General features: G+C 31.0%; 1 protein-coding gene across 1 annotated transcript; it reads left to right on the forward strand.

Annotated features, from left to right (window-relative positions):
- The first annotated feature begins 11,420 nt into the window (after positions 1 to 11,420).
- LOC107853646 (protein DETOXIFICATION 16) lies at positions 11,421 to 16,939 on the forward strand. The gene is made up of 8 exons (XM_016698624.2): positions 11,421 to 11,827; positions 12,533 to 13,077; positions 13,178 to 13,264; positions 13,366 to 13,422; positions 13,519 to 13,757; positions 13,840 to 13,958; positions 14,451 to 14,537; positions 16,718 to 16,939. The coding sequence occupies exons 1-8, from the start codon at positions 11,558 to 11,560 to the stop codon at positions 16,757 to 16,759; spliced, it is 1,446 nt and encodes a 481-aa protein (XP_016554110.1). The 5' UTR covers positions 11,421 to 11,557; the 3' UTR covers positions 16,760 to 16,939.
- Positions 16,940 to 17,615: the final 676 nt, after the last annotated feature.

Genomic DNA, 17,615 nt, shown 5'->3' on the forward strand with positions numbered 1-17,615 from the left:
TCTCTCTCTCTCTCTATCTCTCTCTCTCTCTCTCTATCTATCTATCTATCTATCTATATATATATATATATATATATATTAATAGTTTTTTTAAAAAAAAAAGACTCACGCGTTTTTTTTAAAAAAAAACTATCACGTCAGCATTAGGAGGTAATATTAATTCACTTTAAAGATGTTAAGGGGTGTAAATAAATGAAAGTTTAGTAGAAGTGCTAAAGTGAGTTGAGCGAACAAGTTCAGGGGTGAAAAGATGTCTTTTCTCTAAATATATCTAGTTAAATTATCAAAATTATTTAACTAAAATTTTATCCTATTTTCTTAAAAAATAAACACACATGATATATTTATCATTGAGGAACAACTTAATTATGCACTTTAAATTTTATATTTATTTTATCTTGATTAAAAAAAGAATATAAATTATATTTATTCTTTATTCGATACGAGAAAAATTATTACATCAAAAGATAAAAATATCAGATAATTACACAACTTAAAGGAAAATAATTCGTCTTATAATGTTATGCACATTACTTATCAATGAAGTAGTTGATGTGTAAAGGTTTGAATTATTTTATTTGGTACTTTTCAAAGTTTTTCTAGTTTACTTATTTCACCACTTAATAATATTTTTAAAATTCAAGGTATTTATATGAATTGGTACTAATTTAATATTTTTTGGTTATTTATTTCATATACTAAAGATTCTTAAAATATAAAAGAAATAAAAATGATGGCTTTCGAATTTTCATATACATTCTAAATGTACTATTTTTGAAGGAAAGAAAAATTATTTAGTTATGAAACAAATTAATTTTTTTAAGAAAATATTAGCAAAATGATCTAATATTACAAATGAATCTTTAAAATAGTACCCAACCAATTATCACTTGTTTTTTGTGGGTTTAGGATGGAAAAGAATATAAATTGACGTTTAATTGTACAACAAGACAAAGGAAAATGCTCTGTTTCCACTTTGAACTATACACGAAATTGTTGAGACGCACCCGAACCTCAGGAGGGTCTTATTACCCCCTGGACTAATTAAAACCATATTTTTGGCAGCCTTAGTGCCTACGTGGCACATCAGTGAATCAATATACTGAAGGTCCACATAAGCACACCTATGTGCCACGTAGGCACTAAGGTTGCCAAAAATACGATTTTAATTAGTTCAGGGTGTAATAGGACCCTAAAATTCGGGCGTATCTCAGTAATTTCATGTATAGTTTAGGGTGAAAATATTGCATATTCTCTAAGACAAAATATAGTATAATAGAAATAAAAATTTATATGAAAAATCTAAATTAAATATAATAAATTTTTGTTTTCTAAAGTTTTTTTCTATGTTAACTTTGTGTATTTGTTTGATTCGTTTATGAATTTACTTGGGCAATGATTCACAAGACGAATCCATTTTTTATCAAAAAGATCTTGCTTAAAATTTTGTAGGTGATCTACATGCGAATTAAAATTTTCAGGTGATAATTACCTTTAAGATTTTTCAATCAAATTTTGTTTGACAAAAAAAAAATTTAGATTTTCTCCTTCAAATTTTGTTTGATAGAAAAATTTGTAGGTTTTTCATCGAATTAGTTTGGTTGAAATAGAAAATTAGGTTACCGGTAAATTCTTTTACAAATTTTCAATAATTTTTTTAAAACGTAATTTAGATTTTTCTTATAGTTTATAAGACGTAGGTTTGAATAAATGAATTTGAAGAATTAAACAAGTTTATTATTAAGAAAATAGGATTTTAACAACATGGCATGCCAAGTGGGAGAGAAGAAGGTTTTTAAAGTGTTAAGTATTTTTTGAGGAAATAGAGATAGTTGGGTGATATTCTTGTCCTAAAAGAAATAAAAGTGATATTTGTAGGCAATTTTCAAAACATGAGTGATTATGTATGGAAATTATCCGAAGAATAGCAGTTTGTGTTTAGCTTATCAATTTGAAAATCTCTTCTCCAAATCTTAGAGTAGCAAATTGTGTTTGATCAAACTTCAACTATTTTTCTAAACTTTTGTCGCTACTCAAAAATACTTAAATTATAACTACTTATGAATTCTTTTTGGGTTTACACCCATTATCTCAAGTTTTGAGTTGAACTTATTCATTAACACAAATAATTTATGAGAGAAAATTAAATTGTTTGGGCCCTGGAGGACTGATAGGTCGCACTGCTAATTTTTGGATACGAGATATCCATCCTAGTTGCTATGAACGTATTTGCTCAATTTACACATCTGAAGAAATCAACGTAGTTATTGAATCCTTAGCAATTCATGTTTTTTGGTTAAAAACTTGCTAAACACCTCAACTCTTTCAAATAAATACATTTATTATAAAAATAAAACTTTGCAATAGCTATGCCAAACAGACTATAAAAAGTCATCCATATTTTATCCATTCATTGGATGTAGGATATGGGTGTCAAACGGGCCAGGCCGGGCCAACCCGAAACCGGCCTTCTATTTTAACCGGGTTGAGGGCCGGTTTTGGCGCTAGCCGGGCCGGGCCGGGCCAAATAGTAAAAAAAATTAAACTCACCCTACCCGGCCCACTTAACCCAACCCGGTCAAACCCACCAAAATTCAGTCAAATTCGGTTAAAAAATGGTCAAACCCGGTCAAAAATATAAAAAAAAAAACTTTCTTTCAATATACATTACATATACCCACCTATATACATTATAAATACGTTAAATAATATATATACACTATATATATAATATATACTACATTAGACTTTAAAAAATATATACACATATACACAATTAGTCAATTACTCATATATACGCACCATTCAATGTATATATACTACAATATATATACATTACAATATATATAGATATACTTATATACTAATTCATAAAACATATACATATGTATACGTTAAATATACAAGATATATACACTTGTATATGCACCATACAATGTATATATACAATTACTTATAAAATATACTACAATATATATACATTACAATATATATATAGATATAGTTATATACTAATTTATAAAACATATACACATGTATACGTTAAATATACACTTATATAGAAGATATATACACGTGTATACGCACCATTCAATGTACTATACTACTGCTTATTAAATATACTACAATATATATACATTACAATATATATAGATATACTTATATACTAATTTATAAAACATATACACATGTATACATTAAAAATATACTTCTATAGAAGATATATACACATGTATACACACCATTCAATGTATATATACTACTACTTATAAAATATACTACAATATATATAGATATACTTATATACTAATTTATAAAACATATACACATGTATATGTTAAATATACACTTCTATAGAAGATATATACACGTGTATACGCACCATTCAATGTATATATACTACTACTTATAAAATATACTACAATATATATACATTACAATATATATAGATATACTTATATACTAATTTATAAAACATATACACATGTATACGTTAAATATACACTTCTATAGAAGATATATGCATAAATATACAAAACATATGCTACTTAATATAATAAATTAATAATATTTGGTAGTAAATTAATAATATATTAGAAGTAAGTTTTTAATTTAAAGTAGAAAACTAGAAATTCAATTTAAAATTTTAAATCGTTAAATGAAAAAATATAAAAAGCAAGGACTAAGGAGTGAATGAATTTGGGAAATTTTATTGATTGCAAAATGATCCAAAATTTATAATTTACATGAATGAAAACTCTACAAATTATGCATCATTTTTTCCAACTCATTCATGTTAATATTAACGGAACTTGCATAAGATAGTCAAAGTCAACGGGGACAAAATCATGCATTGGACTTGATTCTGCTGAGTTCTCCCATGAAGTCATAATTTCTTCAAGTTTCAGCTCGTCGCTCGGCTCCGGTTCAATTCCTTGGTTTCTTCTTTCCGCTCTAATCCAATCTCTGAGGCAAACCAGAACATTCATTGCATTGCTTTCCAATGAGTGTCGGTTGTCTCCAAGATACTGTCGTCCCTGACTAAAGGCGCTCTCTGATGCAACGGTTGACATTGGAACATTCAAGATATCTCTAGCTAATCTTGAAAGTACAGGATATTGTGTTTCTTTACTCCTCCATCAATCCAACGTGTTGATCTGTCGTCTGTGATCCTCTGGTGCCGTTCGAAGATAATATTTCAGCTCTTCCCGATAAGTTGATGTGTAAGTTCTCTCATCAACACTGTTCCAACAATTTAAATCATAAAATAAATCAAAAAAATCACTATGTGCCGGCCTTTTAGAAGATGATGGCTCCTCGGAAGGATGAGGAGCGACAGTTGGAGTGATATTTGTAGGTACGGCTAAATCAAATAAATCAACATAGTGATTATATAATTTTTCTATGTAATCCTTTGCATCAGCCGTAGCCGTCCACAAATCAGGTTGTACTTGTTTAGAATCATGGTTAGTATTTATTTCTAAGTTAGTATAAATAATAGTACTAAAGTGGCACATATTATTATATTTCATGCACGGATTTAGCATAGCACCAACCAAGTAAATAGGGGGAATCGGGAAAAAATATTTTTTAAATTTCGTAAACATGGCGCCAACAGCTTCTTTATAACCTTCTTTATTTTTATATTCTTTGAGCAAACCATAAATATCGGCTATATATGCCAAAATATTACAAACAGTAGGATAATAAGCACCGAAAAATTCAACCGTAGCTACATAAAATTTTTCTAAAGACTTAACAAGATCATTAATTACAACCCAATCAGAATTATGTAGCATGCAATCAGCAGAATCAGCAAATAAACCGCAATGTTGGTTAAAAGCTAGTGTAATAGGAATTCTATATTTATAACAAGTTTTAAAAAATTCATACGTAGAATTCCATCTAGTATCAATTTCCTCAGGCATCAAAATCGTTGTAAGTCCATTTTCTTGACATTTAATTTTAAATTCTCTAATTCTCGATCTACGATTATTTCTTTGAATAAAACCAACGGTAAGACGAATTTTTTCAATATAAAGCTCAAAAAACTCAAGACCATCTTTTACAATTAAATTATATATATGACATGCACACTTAATATGAAAAATTTCAGACAAGGGCGGAGATAGCGTAGATTTTACTTCTGTTATAGCAGTCTTGTTGTTAGAAGCATTATCAAAAGCAATACATAAAATTTTATTTTCGATACCATAATATCTGGCAATTTTAACAATAGAATCAGCAATAAATTGTCCAGTATGTTTACGATCTTCATCATATAAAAAAGCAAGAATACGTTTTTGCATCATGAAATTACTATCCATCCAATGATAAGTAACGGTTAAATAATCATTTTTATTTACAGAACGACCAAGATCAGAAGTTAGGGACAATCTATATTGAATATTTTTTAACAATGTTGATAAATAAAAATAATATTATGAATGGAGTCTAAAAATATCAGAGTGACAAATAGTTCTAGGAATACCGTTAAACATAGGATTATAAATTGCTTGTATAAAACGAATAAAGGCATCAGAAGAAGGAAAACTAAAAGGCAAACAACCCACAGCTACCATTTTAGCTATTTCTTCCCGGTCCCTCAATTTATCATACTTCTTCGCTACGTGACCGGTTGCTGGGTCCATTCTAGTTTGTGTTGGCCCACCAACATCCCACCACCTTGTGCAATATTTAACTCTCTTTTGTGGTCTTCAGTTATATGTCTCATTAACGTACCCGTACCCCCTTGCTTGCCTCCACTTCTATACTTATATATTTGTTGACAAACATTGCATTGCACCTCAATATCTGATATACGTTCAAAAAATTGCCATGCAACACTAGTTCTTTTACGAGGTCTTGGGGCACTTGGAGGACGGGGAGGGAGATTAACCGATTCAGATCTAACGTTAGCATCTCCTACTGCAGGTGTCTCAGCAATATTTTCATTATCTTCGTCTAAATTAACCGCATCTACTTCATTTTCTTCTTTTATACCGTAATTTTCCTGAGCTTCTACATAATCCATATCGTGAGCACCTACACCTATTTCTTCCTCAAAAGGTGTACCAAGCGGTACCGGAGGCGAAGGCACAAGGGTATATCTACTACTTGAACTATCTCTATCACTAGTAATTCGCTTTTTACTACCACTGCCGCTTCCGGGATAAAAAATTTTAACATCTTTAGTAGCGAGGCTTCTTAATTTATCCATAATATAAATTAAATTAAACTAAAAATATTCAAAATACACAAATATAATAAAATTAAATATTAAATAATTAATACAATAAATAAAAATTAAACGTAAGAGATGGAACGACAATACCAAATTTTGGAAGTATCCGAAGGTTGCGACTTTAGAAACTTCCGCTCGTACTTTGTAAACGAAAAATTAAAAAATTAAAGTGAACACTTTAAGAAATTAAATATATTGAATATTTGAGAATTGAGAATTAAGATTTGAGAGAGAATGAGATTTGAGAGAGTGAAAAATTGTGTGAAAAATGATTTAAAGTTGTAGGGTATTTATAGAATTTTTTTTTGGATTAAAAGATATTTTTTAAAGTTAATTTTTTTTTTTTTAATAAATAGGATCAAACTAGCCGTTTGGACCCAAAAACAGCTATATAGCTGTCGGGCCAACGGCTAGTTTGACCCAAAATCTCTTTTTTAAAAAAAAAAAAAATATATATCCGGGCAGGACCGATTAACCGGCGGGCCTGAACCGGACTTAGTTCGGGCCGAGTTAACCGGGCCCATTTTAAAAAAATAACCGATCCAGGACCTAAAACCCTAAAGTCCTAGGACTTATCGAGCCGGGTTAGTTACAGCCCGACCCAGCCTACTTGACACCCTTAATGTAGGACTTGAAAGATGTTTCCTACCATCCTCTTGTTTTGGAATCTTCGTAAATACAAAAAGTGCTACTCCTAATTTATGTCTCTCCCCATTTTAAGAAAAGAATTTAAATTTGTCCTTATTGAACCATTCCAAATCTTTTATTGTCATAGAGGTGACTATATGCAAAATATCTTTCTTTATGCATATCCTTAGTTTTTTTCACATCCTAATCTGATCTAGTGTTCAATGAAATGAGTGAGAGAATAATGACATTTCATGTTCAAATCTTAATAGATAAAAAATTAGAAAATTTCTTCTCATTCGTCCTAATCTTGATGAACAAAGTTATCTGGTACCTGTTGCTGATGAGAGCTGACAGGTATCTCGTGAAATTCGTTAAAGATGCACGCGCATGGATCGGACACCAAAAAATAATTGAGGAGGGAAAATGGATAATCAAGAAAGGAAAATAGACCTTGGGTGTCCACTAATATCAAAAATCAATAAATGAGGAATCAAAGAACAAGAGAAAATGTGATGATTTTCTTGAAGAAGTGAAGAAGATTTTGTCATTAGCTAAGAATTATAAATAAAGAATTGTAGTTCTTTCAAACAAGAACAAAAGTAACTTTTCAGAGAAAATTTTCAGACAAGAATAATAGTCTTTGTATACTTCTCTTTTCTCATAAGTAGGCAGCATCCAAATTCAAACCAACTTTTTTTCTAAAATAAAAAAATAATCAAAGCCATAAAAGTCATTGTCATAAATAATATTGGGAAAAAGGTTCGAAATATATTTAAACTTTAGCGAAATTTGCTATAACATGACTCAATTTTGCGGGGGTCCTATGACCCCCTTCGACTATTTATTACCACATTTCGGTGACATATATTTGGCCAGCTAGATCACTGCGTGAATACACACAGAGCGCGTAAGGATCTAAAGCGATCTAGTTGGACAAATATATGCCACAAAAATACGATAGTAAATATAGTCGAAGGGGATCATAGGATCCTCACAAATTTGAGGTGTGTTACAGCAAATTTCGTCAAAGTTTAGGTATATTTTTGACTATTTTCTCAATAATATTAGTAAAAGTGAATTACTATGTATTATAAAATATGTATGGGCTCATACTTCGAGAGCAAGGTTTGGTTGGAGACCAATATAACTAAAAAATACTAACTTATATTTACTATGGGACTAATCTAACTAATTACTTAATGATTAAAGTATTTTTCTTCCTATAAATAAGAAGGATCTCTTACCATTTGTAAGATAATTAAGATCATAGTCAAGATCATCAAGAAAGGTTCTAATACTATCTCTCTAAATTTATCTTATTTTATAACAGCCATCAATATCTAATATGCCAAGTAGGATATTGGGCGTAAAAAGTTACTACATATAGAAAGCGGCACTTTTTGAAAACAGACTAAAAAATAAAGTTTAGTAACCTTGAAAGTGAAAAGAGAAAATTAAATATAATTTTTTTTTCTCTTTTCTATTCCAACATGGAATCTCTAAACTTATTTTTGTGGCCAAACACATCAATAGCCCTCTAAATTTGGCTAAGTAAATTTCTTATATTGTCACTCAGCTTAGGAAAATATCCCAATAAAATCATTTATCTTTTTTTTTTTGTTCCAATAATATCATCGAACTTTATGCATTTTTCTTAAAAATTAATAATTGCTAAAAGAGATTCAAAAGATGAGAGAAAAATGATCAAAAATGTCCCTTAAGTTTGAACTTTGAATTTAAATGATCCTTATTAGTTAACAATACGAAATATCAATAACCTTTCAACTATAAAACTTAGTGAATACAATCTTTTTTTAACTTCTAACTGGGATATTAAATTTAACGATGTCCATCAAAAATTACAATTAAAATTGTTAAAAATAAGTTTATATGTACTGCATTTATTTGGAAACTTAGGAGTTCAATAATAAAATAATATTCTATATTTATTCATTTTAGGATTAATCTTTATTTTTGATAAAATAGTTCAAGTTAGTTGTTAGTTTCTTCCATTCCAAATTATTGTCAAAAAAATTATAATTCATAAAGAAGACGATGAATTCCTGCAAATAAAAAAAAATAGGATCTCTAGCTAGTAGAAGAACCATATATAAATATTTTAAAGGATTTTTATTTAAAAAATAATGCATATTAACGAATACCATGATGATAACATCAATCATCCACTATCAAATAAAATTAGGTGATTTTATATAACCATTTCGTAACTTAAAAATGTTTTAAGGTTTCAATATTATTTTTATCAATCTTGTGATATTATTTCAGAGAAAATTATATCGCCTCATCAACTTGGCTATAAAAACTGAATATATTTATCAATTTGGACAATAAATGTACTTCTTATTTATTTCATTTAAAATATAACTACCTATTTTAAACTCTAATTAAAATTCTTTGTTTTTTAATTCATTTTTAATAGTATGATTTGTGTCATTTTAGATTATATTATGCACTTATTGATAAAATATATTAAAACTAATTTAAGAAGTAACAAAGTAAAAATAATTCGAGACCTATTAATATTTCATGTAAAAAAATAAGGACTATTTAAATTCAAATTTCAAATTTGATGGACTATTTTGGTCATTTTTTGACTTATTTTTAACAATTATTAGTTTATAAGTAAAATGCACAAACTTAAATGATATTATTGAAATAAAAAAAAAAAAATAGCGGGATATTTTGCTAAGTTAAATCGCAATATAAGGAATTGATTCAAATTTGGCTTTGTGTCATTTTAGCACCTTTGTGAATGAGGTGAAATTACAAAGAGTGTGTTATAAACACGCAGACAAAGGTGGATCTATAGCAAATAGTTTGGTGCTCCTACACCTAGGAGAAAACTTTAGAAGAGTATTTTTCTAGTGAGATTCCGACGAGGATGATTGAATTCTTCTCCTCTTTATCTTTTAATTTTTCAAGTTGGATTCTTTCATTTTTTATAAAGTTCTTCAAAATTAGTATATGATAACTTTTCGTGTTTTCTTCCATGGTTTTGTAAGTTTTCTAAAATTATAAGTGTTTTGTAAGTTTTCTAAAATTATCGGTGGTGGTTTGGTGGATGGTGATGATGGTGGAAGGTGGAGTAACTGAAGGGAGAAAGAGAGAAGAAGAAGAAGTTTAAGCTTTGAAAAATAAAAAATGGTGACTTGAAATGGAGATTGATACAAGATCGACAAGAAAGACACTAATACACACCAAAACAGTCCATGATTTGAAGAACCGAGGATCCTTTTGGTGACCCCTCTCGGATTCACTACACAATAACAATACAAGCACGATAACAACAAGAGGTGTTCAACACCTATAATCAGCGAGCCACAAATTAAGATTACAACATAATAACAAGAACAAAAATGACATAAGAAGGTCTCGGGTTTGGACACTCAAAATCGAGAATAACACAACAACAATAATAAGATAGAATGATAGATAACTTGACACACAATGCACAAACACTATGAACCAAAGTGTATATTAAATACTAAGACCCAAGAATTCATACAAATAACATCAAGTTCTTACGATGACCTCAAGGGAACGGAATCCCCAAGCAACCAATGTTTCAAAACAAACAACCAACACAAGTGATATCCACACTTGTATGAACACTCTCGAAGAGCTCTCAAAATATCATCTAAGTTATGACAAAATAACCTAACATGTTCTATTTATAATCTAGGTTTCAACTTAATACAAAATGACTAGAATGCCCTTAATGAGCCAAGACAAAAGAGAGGCCTTGGAGTGTGCATATTGGATGACTTTGGAGTGTTGGGACTTGTTCTCTACACTTCAAAGCTTGTTCCATTGGTTGGGCAGCCACCCGAGCTCGAGTCTTTACGTATTGATCCACAATCATGATCGTACTTGTATCAGAGATGAAGATGAAGAAAATAAAATAAAAATTGATCAAAATAAGTCCCTCACGTGCGGTAAGTGAGTGTATTACACTTACTATGCTATATCAGCAAAAAGTGTCAGATGACACACCAGCACACTATGATCAATGGCTAGTTAAAGTGTCAAAATGAAAGTTTATGTGTCAAGTTTAGAGATTGGCTAAGCGCTTGACCTATTTTTTAACCTATTTCCCCAATCCGTTCTAAGTTTTGGTGAACAAATCCAAATATTTGTATTAGTGGAAGGACCAATCGATCTGATATCTCGTAGAATTAGTCAAATCTTCGTAGACAAAGTTATTGGATACTTATGCTTTTGAAGAATAGCAGTTAATATTTTGTTTATCATTTTGAAAAAACACCGCTGTCAATATCAGAGTAGCAATTTGTGTTACTACTCAAAAATACTTACTTTTTTTTTTTGCCAAAAGTTTTTTCAAATAGACTATAAAAAGCCATCCAAATTTTATCCATTCATCGGATCTAAGACTTGAAAAGATGAAATGTACCATCTACTTGATTTGGAATATTACAAGTTAAAATACAAATATTCCTACTCATATAGTCCTACTTTATGTCTGTCCCTAGTTAAAAATGGAATTTAAATTTGTCCTCATTGTCTATTCCAAATCTTTTTTTGTCATAAAAGTGACTATATGCAAAATATCTTTCTTTATGTATATCCATTTTAAAACTTGAATCTTTTGTTATGTTCTAACTTTTTTTTAGCTTTGTTAAGGTAAAATTTGAGGAGGGAAAAATGGATGTTCAAGAAAGGGAAATAGACATTGAGTGTCCACTAATATCAAAATCAATAAATGAGGAATCAAAGAACAAGAGAAAATGTGATGATTTTCTTGAAGAAGTGAAGAAGATTTTGTCATTAGCAGGGCCTTTAATGTCAGTCAATCTTCTTCTATACTGCTTACAAGTGATTTCCGTTATGTTTGTTGGTCATCTTGGAGAGTTAGCTCTTTCTGGTGCTTCTATGGCTACTTCATTTGCCACTGTCACTGGTTTCAGCTTGTTGGTAAGTCTTTTTCAACTTCAGTTTCTGCTTTATAATATGTTTCACACAGTTCTGCTTTATAATCTGTTTCACACAAGGGCAGCTAGTAAAATCAGTTGTCTTTAAAGTCAAATCTTAATAAGAGGTCTTAAAATGGATCAACCTATACATATTTTGACCATTTAGTCAGTTACATGATAGCTCCCATTATTGGAGATGTTTGATAACTTTACTCACTAAGACTTCGATAATAGTTTCTTACAAATATATTAACGGTTAAGATAGTCTTTTTATAAATGTTTCGAGGGAATTTCATGGTTCTATATGATAACATTGCTCTGCCAAATTCCCTAAAAGCACTTGTATTGAAAGTAATAAGCATGAAAATTAAGTTTATGTGCTAGTTATCCATCTGTTTCAATTTATGTGGTGTGTATTTGACAGAGCACGGAGTTTATGAGTGATTGAAACAAAGATTTCTAGAACTCGACATGACATATCTCTAGCTATGAAAGAATGTCATTAAGGATGAATTTGAATTATTTCCGAAATACAGAAAGGGGTCGTTCTTTTTGGAATAGACTAATGAGGAAAGAGTCATATAAATGGAATCGACAAGCATATGGTAGCTGAAATAGAAGAACTTGTGTAGTAATTACAGATGTTGTTCAAGAATCTTCTTTTTGATCTTTGCATTTTGGATTCTATTTTTGCTTCGATGATCAGATGGGAATGGGAAGTGCATTGGACACAATTTGTGGACAATCATATGGTGCAAAGCAATTCCATATGCTTGGAATCCATATGCAAAGGGCCATGATAGTTCTTCTTTTAGTCAGCGTTCCGCTGGCCTATATATGGGCAAATGCAGGACATATTCTTGAAATGTTGGGACAAAGTCCAGAAATAGCAGCCGAAGCAGGAGATTATGCACGCTTCATGATACCGAGCATCTTTGCCTATGGACTACTACAATGTCAAATTCGGTTTCTACAAGCTCAAAATATTGTCCTCCCAATGATGCTTACTTCAGGAGCCACGACTTTGCTGCATTTATTCATTTGTTGGTTTCTAGTGCTCAAAACTGGCCTTGGCAACAAAGGGGCTGCTCTGGCTAACGCTATGTCTTACTGGATTAACGTGTTCTTGCTAGCTGCATACATAAGGATATCGCCTTCTTGCAAAAATATCTGGACCGGATTTTCAATTGCAGCATTTTCTGATATCCCAAGATATCTTAGACTAGCTATTCCTTCAGCCATTATGCTTTGGTAATCCCTCAATCACTTCTACTTAACAATGCATAGAGCCGCATACATATAATTCCACTGAATATATGAAAAATCGCCTTTTTTATTTGTATGGATTCAGCTTGGAGAGTTGGTCATTTGAAATGATGGTTCTATTATCCGGTCTACTTCCTAATCCGAAACTAGAAACTTCAGTTCTGTCCATCAGGTTTGCTGTCAAACACATTAGTGTTACTACGATCACATGCAACATCATGTTTCCATCATATTTCTCCCCATGTTAACTTACTGTTATATGCAATTTTCCAGCCTGAATACATCTACAATGGTATACATGTTGCCTTTTGGATTAAGTGGTGCCACAAGGTGAAATTCCATACTTGCGCGTCTTCCTTCTCAAGCATCTTGCAACATTCATTACCTTATAACTATTCCTCACATATTGTATTTCTTCCTCGTCAGCATAAGAGTTGCGAATGAATTAGGTGCTGGACGACCAAAAGCAGCTCGTCTAGCAGCGTATACTGCACTGTTCTTGGCTACTACAGAAGGAATTCTAGTAGCAATGTTCATGATTTCGGTTCGTAAACTGTGGGGGCATTGTTACAGCAATGAGGAAGAAGTAGTAACATATGTAGCTGAAATGTTGATGTTTATAGCAGTATCACACTTCATAGATGCAAATCAATCTGTACTTTCTGGTTTGTCCAAATCCTCAATAAGATGATTTCTTTTAGCCATGTTTTTACAACAATCTTATGTTTCCAATAATGCAAAATTTAGGTATTGCAAGAGGTTGTGGTTGGCAAAAAGTAGGTGCAATTGTCAATTTGGGAGCTTATTACCTATGGGGGATACCTGCTGGTGTTGTATTAGCTTTTTTCTACCATGTTGGAGGAAAGGTACTTTCATTTCCTTTTATTTGGTTTTGTTTAATTCTTTAATTATATTGCTCGGATTCTTAAAAAACATAGCACTATGTGTGCCGTATCATCCAAAACTAGTGCATCTTTGAGCATCCGACATGGACGTAGAAGCATTTTTGGGGAGTCCGCACGACATAGTTCTTTAATGTATTATGACAGCGGACTCTCCAAATATGTCACATGGTGCATTTCGGATTCTTCAAAAGTAGTGTATATTTTGAGGATTCGACATGGGCGTGGGAGCACTTCCAGAGAGTTCGTGCAACGTAGTTCTTTAATGCATTATAATACCGAACTCTCCAAAAAGGTTGCATGGTGCGTGCCAGATTCTCTAAAAGTAGTACTTCTTTTGTGGATTAGACACGAGCGCATGGGAGCATTTTAAGAGAGTCCATGCAACAGAGCTCTTTTATATATTATGACAAAACTAATGATGTTTATACTTTTTTGTATGTCATTAATTAAAAGGGACTTTGGTTGGGACTCACTCTATCACTTCTTGCTCAAGCCCTGATTTATTTAGCAGTTACTCTGAGAACACATTGGGAAAAAGAGGTAAATCTATTCTTTTTTCCCTTCTTTTAAAGCTCATTTCAATATCTTATTGTTCTTAACATTTATTGACTTGACCTAACGAGTTGAACCCGATATAACAAATCAAACTATTCGATTAAAAAACCGTAAAGCATCTAGTTTCCTTGAATTATTATCAAATTTGCTACGATACATTCCAACTTTACAGGGATTCTATTAACCTTGAACTTAATTTTAGCATATTTTTGTCACCTTTTTGTGCTGACGTGGCACCATTGATGTGGGTCTCATTTTTATATAACAAAATGCCACGTCAGCACAAAAAGGTGACAAAAATACGCTAAAATCGAGTTCAACGAGTAATAGGACCTCTGTGAAGTTGGAGTGTGTCGTAACAACTTTGATCATAGTGATCGCAGAGCAGCACCACCCACCCTACCCAATGTTCAAAATTGCGGCCGCAACGTCGCATTATGCGGTGATGTGATGCGATGTGGTCATCCAGCGAGTTGCATCTATGATGCGGTGCAATTTGAGAATTGCGGGCACATCAAGCCCTGTTGCATGATGCGATGCGATGCGCTCGCAATATGTATTTTTTTATTTTTGTTGCAGCTGGTATTTTGTTTTAGGTTGGAATTGCATGTGCTATTTTTTTGGGGGGTTTCACAGAAGCTGCTTAAAGTAAAAAAAAAAAAGGGGTCAAAAGTTTTAGAAAGGTTATGAAGACAGTATAAAGTCATTAAGCAACTTAGGGTTTTCACAGAAGCTGCTTTCTCTCTTCTCCAACGATCAAATAATTTGGCTACTAATTAAGGTAAGTCGTTTTCTTCCTCTTCTGATGAATGACTGATGCTCTGTTTTGGGAGAAAAATAAGTCAGAAGGGCCCGACAAGTTTTCAATTAAAAAAAGGAGATAAGTGGGTCTTACAAACTTGTTCTTAAAAAAAACTAAGTCCCTTGAACAATTGTGATAGGTGTGGGACAACTATGTTAGTTGTCTGAACAATTTCGCACAGTTGTCGAACAACTACGCCTAGTTGTTCAACAATTAGTTGCAGTTGTAGGACAACTGTGCCTAGTTGTTGAACAACTTGTACAGTTGTAGAACAACTTCGCAAAGTTGTTGGACAACTAACACAGTTGTTCGACAACTGGGACAAGTTGTTCGAATGGAAAAACTTAAAAAAAAAAACTCAAAAAAAAATTATCCCTCCCACCTAATTTAAAAAACTTGGAGGACTCCTCCTTAATTGGACAACTTATTTGTCCTTTTTAATCCAAAGTCCCCTGTTTTGGTGCTCAGTTTTTTATCTTCTTTTTTTCTGTTCTTGTTCTTCTTTTTCGACAACTGAATGACTGATGCTCTATTTTGATGCTCAGTTTTTTGTCGTTTTTTTTTTTCTATTCTTCTTCTTATTATTATTTTTTAACAACTGAATGACTGATGCTCTGTTTTGATGCTCAATTTTTTGTCTTTTTCTTTTCTATTCTTCTTTTTCTTCATTCTTCTTTTTTTTTTAATGACTGATGCTCTATTCTTCTGATGATGATGATGATGAATGACTGATGCTTTGATTTGATGCTCAGCTATTCTGAATGACTTCTTTAATAGCTATCACATTCATTTTTTGTTATTAAGAATAAACATTATAATTTTTTAATTAATGAGATATGCTTTCCATATTTAATAGTTGCATCCTTGATTATTTATTATTAAGATAAATAATTTATCTTTATTTTGATTAAATAAAATAATCATTGTATATTAATTAGAGTTTATAAAATAAGAATAAATATTATAAGTATTTAATTATAAGTTAAAGATTAATGTATATGTTTTGAAAGCAACATTTTTTTCAATGAAATTAAATTTAGTATAAATATATATTAAACATATTAATATTCTCATTTTTTTTATTAAATTGTGCTTCACTTCAATGATGTGGTCGCATCACATCACACATTAATGCGTGATGCAGAGTTTTATCATATTCTTTCGTATTACACATCTCTGAATACTGATCCTACCCGACCATCTATAGTCGGCTATAGATAGTTAAGGAATTACTAGATGCTTATCTCATGAAAAAAGGGTGAAAATGCAATCATCAACCCAACTCCCTCATCTGCTAGTTTGACTTTCTTTATTTGTTTGTCTTCTTATAATTAATGCAAGTCTTTTTTGTCCATTTTTGTAGGCAAAGAAAGCCGCTGATAGGGTGACTCCTGAGTTAGCATAGAAGAATTATTTTTTAAAAAAAAATTATCATATAGAAATTAGCATTTTGGGTTTACAAAAAAGTTTGGTTTTGGGACACTTGGTTCTTGTTTTAGTTCTTGGAAAAATAAATGTGAATATTGATTTTGTTTTGGTTGCAAAAGACAAGTATAGATCAATAAAGACGCTTTCTTTCTCCGAATGGATCTAGAGAATTGATTATAGAGTCATATGAATTCAATAATTTAAAAACGTATAAATCAATAAAGACACTCTTTGTCGAAGCGAATTTAGAGGATTGATTACAGATTCATATGAATTCAGTAGTTTCAAACTGTGAATCGATTATTATTGTATAGTATATATTAACGTGTGATCGGTATAGACACCCTTAAACTTCTAATCCTGAGTTTGCTATGTAATTTCAATGTGAGTTTACATTGCATTGATCTATAAATCTAACAATTATGTATAATTCTACCATGGAAGATAATATATGACATCAAAAATTGAGTATGAAAAAAGTCATTTTCCTTCTTTAAAATACCTGATTTCTAACACCAACTTATAGTTTAGATGGATTCAAATAGCATTTTTACTTTATATTAAACGTTCTTTTTCACTTCAATTATTTTATTAAATACTTCTTGTCTTTCACAAACATAAATATGAGGGAACTCTGTCCACTAAATTTAGCCAATTTTATTTTTAAAAAATCACCTAAACTTTTAAACAATATGACAATTTAGTATCTTAAGCATTTTTGCAATAGGTTATATATGAATATGATACATACAATTTATATAAAGTGGAAGACGATGTATTAGAGTACTATGAATTTTTGAAATCTCCAAGATATGCTTTTTCCTTTTTTTCGG

The sequence above is a fragment of the Capsicum annuum genome, chromosome 5 (assembly GCF_002878395.1).
Source record: "Capsicum annuum cultivar UCD-10X-F1 chromosome 5, UCD10Xv1.1, whole genome shotgun sequence".
Lineage (NCBI taxonomy): Eukaryota > Viridiplantae > Streptophyta > Magnoliopsida > Solanales > Solanaceae > Capsicum > Capsicum annuum.

Bases quoted from the DNA above. Each gene is read 5' to 3' on its own strand.
- LOC107853646 (XM_016698624.2), top strand. From the start codon at position 11,558: ATGGATGTTCAAGAAAGGGAAATAGACATTGAGTGTCCACTAATATCA. The intron at 13,423-13,518 runs GTGAAATTCCAT...CTTCCTCGTCAG, and splicing joins GGATTAAGTGGTGCCACAAG to CATAAGAGTTGCGAATGAAT. The intron at 14,538-16,717 runs GTAAATCTATTC...CCATTTTTGTAG, and splicing joins GAACACATTGGGAAAAAGAG to GCAAAGAAAGCCGCTGATAG.